General features: G+C 42.2%; 1 protein-coding gene across 2 annotated transcripts in view; it reads right to left on the minus strand.

Moving 5' to 3' along the window:
- RGS8 (regulator of G protein signaling 8) overlaps positions 1-13,319 on the minus strand; it is a 171,967-nt gene that overhangs the window by 97,308 nt on the left and 61,340 nt on the right. The window contains exon 1 of one of the 2 annotated variants that reach the window (XM_045452606.1): positions 8,808-8,888. The exons of the other annotated variant lie outside the window; for it this stretch is intronic. Within the exon in view, the coding sequence (XP_045308562.1) occupies positions 8,808-8,810 (3 nt within the window). The 5' untranslated portion in view covers positions 8,811-8,888. Of the gene's footprint in view, positions 1-8,807; positions 8,889-13,319 lie in introns of those variants that run through there. 2 annotated transcript variants of the gene reach the window in all.

The raw sequence follows: 13,319 nt of genomic DNA on the forward strand, positions 1-13,319 counted from the left end.
ACAGGGAAAGGAAAGGATTGCCTGTGCTGAATGCTGGACAGCTGACATCCTCTGACCTAGAAAGAGTGACCTGACTGAAGTGCCTTTTCTCATTGTCCACATACTTTCTTCTCCTGATTTCTTTCTTTGGTTGTAGTGGCTCTTCCTTTTCCTGATTTTCCTCCTACTTCTTCAGCTATGGTTTTATGTATGTGTAAGGTTGTGTGTGTGTGTGTGTGTGTGTTTTATCCTATATAGGAGATTGTATACCTCTCTTGTGAAATCCCCATTTTATGGGTCTTATTTCTTAGTGGGGAAAACCTAGGGTCTCATCATCTACACTCTGGCCAATTTTGCTCTCCTCAGCCCATTTCCCTTTGCTCACCAAAGGCCAGGCATAAGTGCTTACTGAGGGAAAAGACACAGGAATCTCTGAGCCTTGAAGTATACACACGTACTCCTCCCACCCAGCCACAATATGCTTGGCTCAAACTTAACAGAGCCCTTTGAAAAGATGACCTTTCTCTTTTATGGTCTAATTATGTCTCCGTATCAATGTGGCACCTCACACCTAATTGCCTTTAGAACCCAGGACTGAGCTTCCATAGCTCCTGGTGAACTGTCAGTTACTCCACAGGGCCAAAGGCTGGATGGGCACTTACCACAGGGCGTACGAGCTATTGCCACTGCATGACCCCATAATGACACCATATCTCATTGGCACTTCCCTACGTAGTTGGAATTTAAAGTTCTGACAAGCTATCTCTAGTTTCTGTCTTTAAGAGGAAGATATGAAGTTGCAAACTATTGTCAAGCTAACTCTTGTGTTTTGTTTTTTTCAAATATCACTACTGCCCTTTACTTCCTTTGTGACCTCAGGAAGTCTTCACAATCTCCTTGCCTCAGTTTCTTCATCTTTAAAATAGGGATAATAAAAACACCTATCCTTTAGGGCTATTGGGTCAAATAAATGTGAAACACTACAGTTCTTGGTTGAAAGCAACAGAATCCAAATCTGGACAACTGAACCAATGAGACAGCTCCCAAACTCAAGAGGAAAAAACTGAACGCTCTCATCCCAGAAAAGGCAGGATCCAGGGAAACACCAAGATTCTTGGTTACAGAAATGAACGATTTCCCCAGGGCAGCTCTATTTGGACTAATCAGCTCTATTCATTTTTCCCACTTTGTTTCATCCAACTCAAGTTTCGTATTTCCAAGAGAGAGACCCTGACTGGTGTAGAATAGGTCACACACCCATCCTCATTACCAGAGGAGGGCACAGAACTTGGATACACAGATGTGGTATAAGGCTTAAAATTAACATCCAATATCATGTGTGCCTTGACATCTGGGGAAAACAGGGAGGACCTCAAGTGGTCTGACCACAAATTCTCCTCCCCTTCTGCTCCTGCAAATAAGGTCCTCTAGCCAAAGACCCTTTGTATCAAAAGACCAAAGGCAATACCTATTTGCCCTGGAGGAGCTGGTTTCACTGCCGACTCATGGAATTATTCAAACAACCCAATCACATCCTTGTGTGAGAACAAAGGGCCTACAAAGTCTGCCTCCCAGAGCCCCTGCTGGTTTACTCTACTGCCAAGTACAATCTCCACATGGCTCTGCATGACATGTGGTCTTCTCCTCCCCTAGTGAGTGTATATGGCTAATAAACTGCTGTGAACCCACCCGTCTGCGTCAGGTATCATGCGTCCAGCCATCCCTATCACCCTCACCGATGGGGTGAAGAAGCAGTGAATAAAACAGGTCCCCCAAGATGGCACACACCAGGGGACGGGTGGGTCCTAAGAGAAAAATCCAGGTGCTATTACCAGAAGTTGAGGAGGAAAGCAGGACAAGCACAAACAACGGGTGTTCAAGACATCGTGAAAACTGTTCAACACAGAGCCTGAAAACCAGAAAGTGAACCCAAAAATGTAGGTAGTAGAAATACTATTTCCACATTATCATGGAAATCAACAGTCCCTGGAAAGAATCTCCCAGTCTAGCACTTGCCATGTTTATAGAGTACTTTCTGCCCTCTTCCCTGGCACTTCTTCCCAGCACCTTCACAGCAGTGCAGAGCAACAGGCATCGGGAAGTCAGAGGGAACACCCCCGTGCGTGACACCCCCTTGCGTGGGATTCCTGCCTTGAGCAGATGGATGAGGCACCAGGGGTACATCACACAAGCACCTTGCTCTGCAATTAAACTCACTGTCAGCCCAAAATGCATCAGGCTGGAAGTGAACAGGTGATAAGCCAGTCACTCCCTGCACTGAAGCACTCCCCTGATTATCTCCCTCCTCCAGGTAAGAGTTAAAAACACTATTTCTGGCAACTACTGGCCTTCTGAGCAGAAAGCATGGCCACTGGATGACGTATAATCCCAAATGCTAGACAGAGCCCCCAGACCTCAAACATCAACCTGTTGCCTATCATTCTGTCATTAAAATGTAATTCTTCCAGTGTCTGAGAGTCCTTTTCAAAATAACACAGGTCCCACCTCATTGGCAAATACCTTTCCAGAGGGTTGCTCTCTTTATGCTGAAAAGCAAAATAGGACACAGACTGGGTACCTGACTGGAAGCAGAACACCTGACTAGGACAAGACCCAGGAGGAAGGAAAGGAGGACTGAGAAGTGGCTGGGGACACACACCAGTGACAAATATCAAGACAGATACTCAGTGGGCTGGGGTCAACCAGCACTGGCCCCTTCTGCTGTAGAACCAGCCAACTTAGTGATGTGGCCACAGTCAGGCATCACCCTAACACCTCTGTCTGCCAAACACTTGGCATCTGCATTAACAGCCAGGAATATGCTGGCTCCAGATATTGGCTAAGTTCCAAACATTTTCAGATGCTGCATAGAGCCTGGGATCTCAGCTCCTTGAGCACCAGGAAACCCTAACTTGGGCTTCCCACCATGTCAGCCCCTATTTTCCTCCTTGGCTTCCCATCATCCTAGCGCTTCACATTTTGTTATGTTTAAAAATAAAAATTCTTGGGGCGCCTGGGTGGCTCAGTCGGTTGAGCGGCCGACTTCGGCTCAGGTCATGATCTCGCGGTCCGTGAGTTCGGGCCCCACGTCAGGCTCTGTGCTGACAGCTCAGAGCCTGGAGCCTGTTTCAGATTCTGTGTCTCCCTCTCTCTGACCCTCCCCCGTTCATGCTCTGTCTCTCTCTGTCTCAAAAATAAAGAAACGTTAAAAAAAAAAAAAATTTTTTTTTTAAATAAATAAATAAAAATTCTTGAGTAGCTGCATACACAGCTCTCTGCAGCTTAAAAGTGCATGTAATAACAACAGTATAGGCAACAATTAAACTAAAGACTTTCTTAAATGCCAGGGACTTTGTAAATATTATCCTATTTATTTCCCTACAATAATCCTGAAGGTGGGCTTTGTTACTCCTGTTTAACAGGTGAGAAAATCTAAGTCTAGATGTCAACGGACTTGTTCAAAGCCACACAGATAATAAGCGGCTTAGCTAGGACTCAAATCTAACTGCAAGGCCTCTAATACACTCATTGCCTCTTGAAAAAAGGTGCTGACTTATCATCATGTCCTAATCATGTTGGGAAGGTTTGCCATATACCCATGCAGGATGCATGAAAACATGACAGTTTTTCCTGGAGTTTTTACTCAGGTGTTCAGGATGTAAACTCATCCAACCACTTGGACGTCAATCCGTGGCCACATTTGACCTTATTACCCAAGTCTCAGAGAGCCCAGACCCTGCCCTAGAAGTTGAATAAATAAGCATATCTTGCCACGTCTGAATTCTACCCTGAATCTTTTAGTCTCTTTCTAGAGTCCTTATTGATACATCTTCTCAATGTGTTCACATTATCACCCACGACTAGAACATAAAAACATCCCTGGCTTGGAGCACCATATGAACAGCATTTATACCTTTTTAAAATGTGGGCATCCTTTAAAATATCCACATTTTACAATAAACAATGCCATTTAGGATGTGCCGAGACAGAAGTATTCTTTTCCTTCTGTTCTTCTATTGTAGTCATGGAGACCTCAAATTTGGTTGAAATGAGCAGACAAAATTAAAACCTGCACAGAAAGTTGGTATCAGGGAAAATAATGACAGTTTATATTTCAGTGGTATTTGTGTGTGAGGCAATCAATCATTCTACAGACGTTACCTCATCCTGATCTTTCACTAAGGTAGGAAAAGGACAGGTGCTTTTCATCCTCCTAAAATCCACACTGGATAAATGGTGAAGACCATGATAAGGAGAGACTAAGTCTACACTACATGAAACTACATGGCTGAGACAAAAAAAAAAAAAAAAAAAAAGAAGTGCACCCACCCAGTTGTTTGGCCTGAGACTGGTCTTAAATTAATCATTTGAAGTTAATGTTTTAATCACTCAACTGAGATGCATTGGTCCACACAGACAGGAATCACCAAATTTACCAATAAGCCATCAAGAGCAGCTGAGGTCTCTCCATTGAATGTGCCACTTAAAAAAAAAATACATTGCCCTGCCCTATGATGCTCACCTTAATGACTGCCACTGTCCTGTATATCTCCACACCATCATCATGGGGGGGAGGGGGGTTCTAAAATACAGATCTGATCACCTCACTCCATATTGACCACAGATGGACTTGAAACTCTTCCTGACCAGACCTCTTGCCTACTTTCCTGTTCTATCTCTCAACCCCTCCCCCACTGCCATGTTGTAGTCCTAAGAAGACATTCAAATACAGTAACTAGCAGTAATTTAAACACTACAAGCTGTTGCCTAGCAAGACTACCTCCCCCCACCCAACCCCACCCTACACGGCCACCACATACACCTAAACCTTGACCCTCTCATTGCCTATCTGAAAACACCCATTTTTCTCTCCTTCTTTTTAGGATTACTTTTTAAACATTATTATTTTTATTTTACTATTATAATCATCAGCATCATTATTATTACAGAAAAGTACACCAAAGATATAATAAATAAAAACAGAAAAAAGAAAATTAAAAAATATACATAATCCCATTACCCAGAGATAAAACCCTGTTAGCATTCTGGAATATTCCTTACAGTCTTCTCTATGTGCACATATAGAGACATTTTCCACCACACCAGTTTGACTTCTGAGACTTGACTCTAGTGCCACTTCCTGTAAGAAAATGCTTCTAACCTTTCCTCCCCCTCCTCCCCCAAACTTAATCATGTTCGCTCCCACTCACCCTTCAGGTCGCCACTTAAATGTCACATCCTCAGACAGTCCTTTCCTGAACACCCAAAGCAAATGACATCACCCCAATTACTCTCTCTGGTAGCACAGTTCTTTTATTTCATTGGATTATCTGAATTTATAACTGTATGTGTGTTTATACATTCATGTCTTTCCCACTAGACTGTAAGCCTCATGAGACTAGAGACCAGAGCTGGTAATGCTGATCACTGTACCCCCAAGCCTAAAATAGCATCTGTGTCATCAACCCCACAAGAAGTATGAAAAGCTAAGTAAATGGCAGCTCCCTTCTCCACACCCCCACAAACACCTTACCAATCTCTAACACAGAATTTATTCCATCCTACCAGTTGCTCTACCACTAAACTATTTGCTCCTGGAAGACAAATGCTATCTTTCCTCCTATGACGTATATTTACATCTGAAGTCATAACTACCCCCCCCTCCCCCCATAACACAATACCCTGCACACGGCAGATTTCAGTTCTTCTGAATGATTGAAAAAGTGAATGAAGCAAGAGCCGTATGGGCAGGACACCTGGTCAGCAATGCTCCTGGGTGATCCCATCTCTTACATAAATCTTTATTCCTGGCTTTTCTTAATAATGGTCTCCGTATGATGCCAAAATATAGCTGAAAAGTGAAACCATTGCTTCACGCTCCAGATGTTTCGTTTTCAGAAGCCGAACATCCAGATGACTGGACACATGTGAACAACTCAGTATCTCTTCACCAAGCTGTCTGACATCTTGGCTCATTCAGAGTCTAGAGAGAAAACAAAATGAATGCTTTGCCCCTTCATCACCAATAAAACTAAATAAATATAACTAATTTTAATGGAAACTAAAATAAATAATTACTGTGATTAAAGCCCACATTTTCAGTGCACCATAATCTTGCTACACTCCAAAGAGCACTGGCTTGCATAAGAGACAACTGTTATGTGGGAATATCAGAGAGTGCAAATAAGAAAACCCAACGAAGAGTAGCTTACATATCAATAATTTTATTATAGCACATAAGGGGGAAGTCTAGAGGTTGGCTAACTCAGCAGTTCAGCAGCGTTAACAAAGACCCGGTTCTTTCTACCTTTCTGCTCTGCCTTTCTTAAAAAATCATCTTCCTCCTAGTTTCAGAGTGGCATGAATAATTCCAGGTATCCCGTACACCACAAATAGCATCTTGCAAAGAAGAATGCACCTCTTTAAAGGAGCAAAGAAAACTTTAGCACACTTCCCCTCCCCAGATGACTCCTTCTCAGGCCTTACAGACCAAGACTGGGCCATATGTCCATGCTTAACCCAATTATTGGAAAGGGCGATAATACGATCACAGCTGCTTCAGATCAGTGGTTTTTAAACTTTAACAGAGTCACCTAGAGGGTTTGTGAAAACACAGATTGCTGAGCTCTCCTCCCAGGGTTTTGGATTCCATAGATCTTTCTCAGTTGGGGCCTGAGAATATGCATTTTTAACAAGGCCCCCAGTGATATCTATACTGCCCATCCTAGAACCACATTTTGAGAACTTCTGGCTTAGACCAATCATGATTTACCTACCAGGGATGGGGAGAGGGTCAAGCCTGTCAGGTATTATAGCTGCTTGAGAACTGTAGAGAATTGTGATGTTCTTTGCAAAGAAGCGGGTGGGTGGCTGTAGACTGGTCATATTGGAGTCCACCACAGTGAAATAGAATGATAATGGCTAGAATGTACTGAGAATTCACATGCATCAAAAACTGCCCTAAAAACAACATACATTATTTAATTCCCCCAAATAATCCTTTGAGGTAGGATTCAGATCAGAAAACTGAGAGTCAGAAAGGCTGCATAAATTATCCACAGTCATGCTGCTACTGGGTTCTACGGCCTGGATTTAAACGGAGATCTGTGTGACCCCCACCACGACCCATGCTCTTAGATACGATGCAATTTAGGGACCCGAGTTTGAATTCTGGACCTGCCGCTCTTCCATGCCTCAGATCATAGAGGTTCTCGGGTCAAATATAAATGCCAGATTTCACTGTAGAAATGCTCATAGTTTGGTGGCAAATGAATGGTGTTTGGGGTCAGGCAGAAAATTAGGCCCAGTACTTGTGTGAGTTGACAGTCTTCATCTCTCCAACCTCAACTTCTTTCGACACACAATAAGCGTGCTTAACGCTTGTCTCCTAGGAAAACTGGAGCAGATATGTGGTAAAACACCTTAGCTGTCCCTGGCACATAGTAGGCAATCACTCTGAGAAGCTCTCATTACTATTACTAACCTCTGACCTAGAACATTCATCTGTACAGGGTAGTTAGGAAGACTATATAAGCTCTGAGAAAATGCCTTGCGCATTTGTGTATTTTAATAACCTGCTGCATTATAGTTGCACACCGTTAAATGAGGGCCACACTACGTCCTGGTACAAGAAGGTGAAAATTATGCTGAGGTTGGGGCGGGCAGAGGGAGGGGAGAGGGGCAGAAGAGGCTACTGGAAACCTCAATAACTTCTGTATGGAAAATGTCAGGCCCATTTTTCCTCCTGAAATGAACAGCGTCTCCTTCTCTTTACATGCCAATGACTCTGAACTGAAATTGTTGAAACAGGATGACACCTCTAACCTCAGCACATGGATATAATCACCTCCCCAGCTCATTTCATCAACAACACCCAGAAGTAACCTGCAACACCCAGAACACCTGCAAGTAAAAGGTTTAAAAGTCTGTTGTTTCAGAGGTTCTGCAAGGCCTGCCCTGATGAACCACCCTAACTCAAAGAATGTCTCCCTACACCCGCACCCACTGTCACTCTTGATTCCCTTTCTGGTTGTATGTCTTCAGAGAATTTATCACTATCTGAAACCACCATGTTGGTTTACTTGTTAATTGTCTGCCTCTCCCGTGGGAAGGTGAACTCCAAGAAGGGAAAAAAATTGTCTGTCTTGTCACTGGTATGTCCTCAACCCTAGAACAGTCCCTGGTGTATAATACTTACTAATTAAATATGTGTTGAACGAATCATGATGGTGGCCATGATGTCAAAGACATCATCTAGGCTGACTAGAAAAGAGAAAATTGGTGGAACCAGATCGTAGCTGAGAGGATTAGTTCATGAGTACGTGTTAAGCAACACGGAATCTGGAACCCCAGAACAGTATGAGAAATTTGAGAGGGCTAAAGAAGAAAAACACTGCTTTATAGATGTTGTCATGACCCTATTTTACAGAAAGTCTTCTTTTTATAGTTTTAATCGCCATAGAATGGTATATTTTTTTTAAAGTAACCCAAATAAAACTGGGCCATCTTCTCCTCTCACCTTGAATCCAATCTCAACACTCTGATAAATCAAAAAACACTTGCATGTTCACAAATCTGATCGTAAGATCAACAAATGGAAACGGGATGTTTTTATGGGAATCTGTAAGGGATTCAGTGGCGGGTGTGATGCTTTTTATCCCCAATCAAAACTTCCTTAAAATTGCTTATACAAATGGTTTGTCCCCACCACCAACTCCCTCCATTAGTTGCTGAGATCTTCCCACACTCCTCCAGGTTATTTCTTGTTTCCACAGCTCCTTAGTCCCTATCAATCCCAGATGTCTCATTATATCCAGCCACGTCCTCACCATGTCTGTTGCCTTCTGCACTCATCACCATAAGGGCCAGGAGCTGAGCAGCACCAAGTAGACTTCGAATCATTTTTCCCTCTATTACAGAAAGCAAAACCAGAAGATAGAATTTTAAGTGAGAAGACAGTAAAAAGTTAAACTCTTTCTAATAATGTACTTATAAATAATAAATGCATTTTCACAAGTGATATCACAAAAAGAAGAAGAAAACTAATGTAAATTCAGGAGATGGAGCAAGATACCTTGAAACCAGAAATATAAAATTTCTGAAATTTTCTACATCAAAAGGAAAAAACTTTTTTTATTTATATAGATTGGTAAAGGAAGAAACAAATAACATGTTGCAGAATAATCAAAATAAGTGCACTACATTTACACAATTTATGGTCCTTTTGTTAGCTAAGGGTATAAAATATGTCACATACTCTAACTGGATTGCTTACAAAATTGTTCTTTTCCTCCATGCTCCCAGTCTAATTTGACCACACCCTATTTTTTCCAGTCTGATTTATGTCACTTACCCTAGGTTCCAATCAGAGTATGCTAAATTGGTCTTAGTTTCTACGCTATTCATGTAATTTCTGCTTCTTCAGATGCTTCTCTTTTAAATCATCTGATGGTTTTATCATTGCTGAAAATTTATCTAAAATATATTACTCATCATTTTGAATTTTTCCAAAAGATAAAATGAACCTGAAGAGAAAAAAGGCTTCTCTTCATTTTTCTTGTTTTTTCTTTCCTTTACTTCTTTTTGGGCCTTTGTGTTTCTATTTCAGAGTCCCAAAAGTTGCAAATAGGTTTTTGTGTAAATGACTGAACCTAAGCCCAGATTATCACAGGAAAATAACTAGTCATAAAATAGCAGTGGCCTACATGGTGTAATCTGAGACTACTGAAAGTTCTTTCACAAAAATCTTCACTGACCTGCTTTATGACCTTAAATCTCTATTACGTAAAAATATATCCTTTTAGGTAGAAGCTTTGCGTTTTCTGTTAAAATGAAACTACCCATGGGAGGGATAATAGCTCACTTCTCTGCTTGAAAATCATCCACTGATTTCCCCCATTGGCTACCAAATAAATTTCAAGTTCTTCAGCTGGTCATCCAAAGCTCTCAGAGATGAGTTACCCGCCTTCTGAACATCACCCCCACACCCCCCAACTCAATACCCAACAGGACCCCGGCACTCACATGCTCTGAGCATGCCCAGTGTATTCCTTTCTCTAGACCTTAGCTTATAATGTGCCCCAAGCGTGCTGCCTGATTAGCCCAAATGTATGCTTATCAATAGCCCACCTTTAGCATTTGGTCTATATTCTACCTTGATTATAACTAATTTTTTTTTAATCTTCCTGATTTAGTAAGGCCTTCTCTGGTTTAAAGAAATCCAATTTATTCATTCATTTAACAAATATTTATTTAGGGCTTCTCATGTCCCAAATTCTAGGAGTTGAGGATACAACAGAGAAAAAATAAGGAAAAGACAAACAGTTCCAGCTCAGTTAAGCAAAAACAGGGGAGTCTGGAAAGTCTTGGCTCATGTCACTGAAAAAACTAAATTTGGTTTCAGTCACAACTGGGTCTATGGATGTCATCAGAAAAAAATCTCTCTCTATCCCTCTGTCTCTGTCTCTTTATTTCCCCACCCCACCCCACCCCCAAACACTTAATTCTGCTTTTCTTGGATAGGCTTCACTCTCTGGCAGGATTTCTTCACAGAGATATAGAAACGGCCATGGCAGCCTTATGCTTGTATCATCCTTGAGGCAATAACGCCAAAGAAAAGAGACTGCTTCGTTCCTAGGGAAAGGGTATTTTGGGGATCTGCTAAGACGAAGTTGAGCCAGGGACACATTTAGTTTGAGCTTATCTATGTGTCTATCAGTCACTTTCCCGTATATTTCAAGTCATTTCTAGCCACCCTGGTGTAGGAATGGTTTCTAGGAGGACTCTTATCACCCACTGTGCTAACTCATTCAGCTTTACAACACAAAGATGCAAGGCTAGAGTTCATATCATGACGTGAAACTGAGCAACACTGGAAGTATGTGGGAGTAGAGAAGCCATGTTTGAAGCTTATGAAGTCATAGTTAGTCTATGGAAAACTCTTATATTCACATACATATAAAATTGTAAGCAGAGAATTTGGTTTCGTTGATGTCTAGTCAAAATGTGCACTCCCTAACACACTGCATGTAATTATAAAATACCTTCCCCACCCTCTGATAGAGATGGGCAAAATCAAACATATCAGAATTGCTGTGGGTAGGGCACAAGCTTATGCCAGCACCACAGGTTTTGTGTATGAAGGTGCATGCTTTAAGCATCCCAATGTGCCATGTCTTAACACGTCTGTACCCCTCTTGCCCTGATCAAGAAAGTAAATCCAGGTAAAATGTTGCAAAATGCCAAAAACACAGAAAAACGGCCCAAAGAAGTAAGTGTCTTTTCTACATACTTATTCATTGAAAAAGCAAATATAGCGTAAGAGTAATTTGGTTACATAATTGTATCTGTTATCCCTTGCTGCTTCACAGACTAACCTGCATTGGGTTGCTAGGGCTGCCATAACAAATTACCACAAACCAGGTGGGTTAAAACAACGAAAATGTATTCTCTCATAGCCCTGAAGGTCCTTAGGCCTCAGTTCCTTACCAAATGGGTTTGGTTCCATAGCCGCCTCAGTTTCTTCATGACATGGAAGCTGGCTTCCTCCAGAGTAATGACTGCCCTAGACAGGGAGAATATGAGCAAGGGAGGAAGAGAGAACCCAAGACAGAAACTGCAATCTTTTATAATCTAACGTCAAAAGTAACACATCATTACTTGTGCTACATGCTTTTGGTCCCACAAACCAACTCTGGAACAAGGTGGGAGAATACTACACAAAAGTGTGAAAACCAAGGGGCTGGGGTCCTTGAGGGCATCTTGGAGGCTGTCTCCCATAATAACAGTGCAGCTCAGTATATCAGGACGGCAATTTTTAAATGTATCTAAATTGTTCCACTGTATGCCTTCATTTCAGATTAATTTTGCATTTTATTCAGAATTATTGATGATTCTCAATTGTAAAAGTATTATAGAAGTGTGCCATAAGGTTAATTACTAAAACAGACGCCCAAATATAGCAGATGTTCACCATACCCCCCAGCAGGACTGCTGCTAACTTCTGTAGACTCAGACTGGATGTGTCCTAACACTTCTTTGTACACTTCCTAGACCAAAAAGAGCATTTGAACCTTTACAGTTTCAAAACTAGAGAGACCAACCTGTCAGCCAGCATAGCCATGAGAAGGAACACACACAAGGGGGACATGGTGATAGGAATTAGGGTGGGTGATAGGACAGGGATTCAAGAGCCACCTCCTACGAGGAGGAGTGAGTGCTGGGGTAGCTGTGGGATCCCCAGAGTGCTGGGAATGGGGAGAAGGACCCAAAAGTGAAACTTGGTAATATGTGCCACCATTGTATAGGACTGACTTTGTAAGGCTGGTGTTCTTGGTATTCTAGAGGTAGTGTGTTTTCTACTCAATTCTATGTCTTGAAATCCAGTAGGTTCAGCTACACAGGGGTGCTGGAGGTTAAGGTAATGTGACTTAATTACCCAGACATTCCCCACTCACAGGCAAAAAAAGAAATATCAAAGGAGCTTTAAAAATAAAATGTAACCCCATCAAAGTAGCAAAACATGAATGTTAACAACTCATGAGTAACACGTGTGTGCATTTTAAAGGTTGCACGTAAAGAAGATAGTTAATAAATTATGAACACCTAGACACAAGTAAACCAGCTGTCTCAGCTTCCACCACTCTATTAGCACTGCTTCCATTTCCTCTGGATCTTTAACATCTGGGCCCAAAACTCCTATCACTGGCTTCTCAGTAGCTTGCAGCTTGATGTTCTTAGTTAATTACAGTAAACTGGCAATGATTGCCCTTAGGAAAGAATTTCATTTGTGCCTATGTAGCGCTAATCCCAGAAAAGTCCTTAGGTTTCCAAACCTTCTCTGTTTTCAAGAAAACAGCTTTGAGTTTTACTAAGCTTTCTCTGCAGAATGCTTACAAGTATCCTCTGAGCAACCCCAGGTAACCCTCTTTTCATCTAGGGGAAGAACTAGTTCTACGAAGCCCCCCAAACCCAATGCTGTGCTAACGTATCACTCCACTGAAATCTCCATTCCACCATACCCCTCCCCAGCAGCACTGGAAAGTAGCGCACCCAATGTTAAAAAAACTTTCATGTTGCCGCCACTTCTGTGGTTACTCTTCCAAAGCGAGAAGGCAGCTGGTGGTGGAGCCCAGCCACAGCAGCCTGTGAGTTGTACCAGGTCCCTGGCCTCCAGGAGCCCGACAGCCAGGCTTGAGGTTTTTGATGGAGGCTTTTGTCATCTTAGACCCTCCTAGCTGAAGCTGGCTTCTTGGCTTCCTGGGGCCATGTACCCCCACCCCTGCATCCCCAACTTCCAGAGACTGGGGGAGTAAAAGGTGAACAACCCATCAGCTCCTCCC

Source organism: Leopardus geoffroyi, chromosome C3 (genome assembly GCF_018350155.1).
Source record: "Leopardus geoffroyi isolate Oge1 chromosome C3, O.geoffroyi_Oge1_pat1.0, whole genome shotgun sequence".
NCBI classification, from domain to species: Eukaryota; Metazoa; Chordata; class Mammalia; order Carnivora; family Felidae; genus Leopardus; species Leopardus geoffroyi.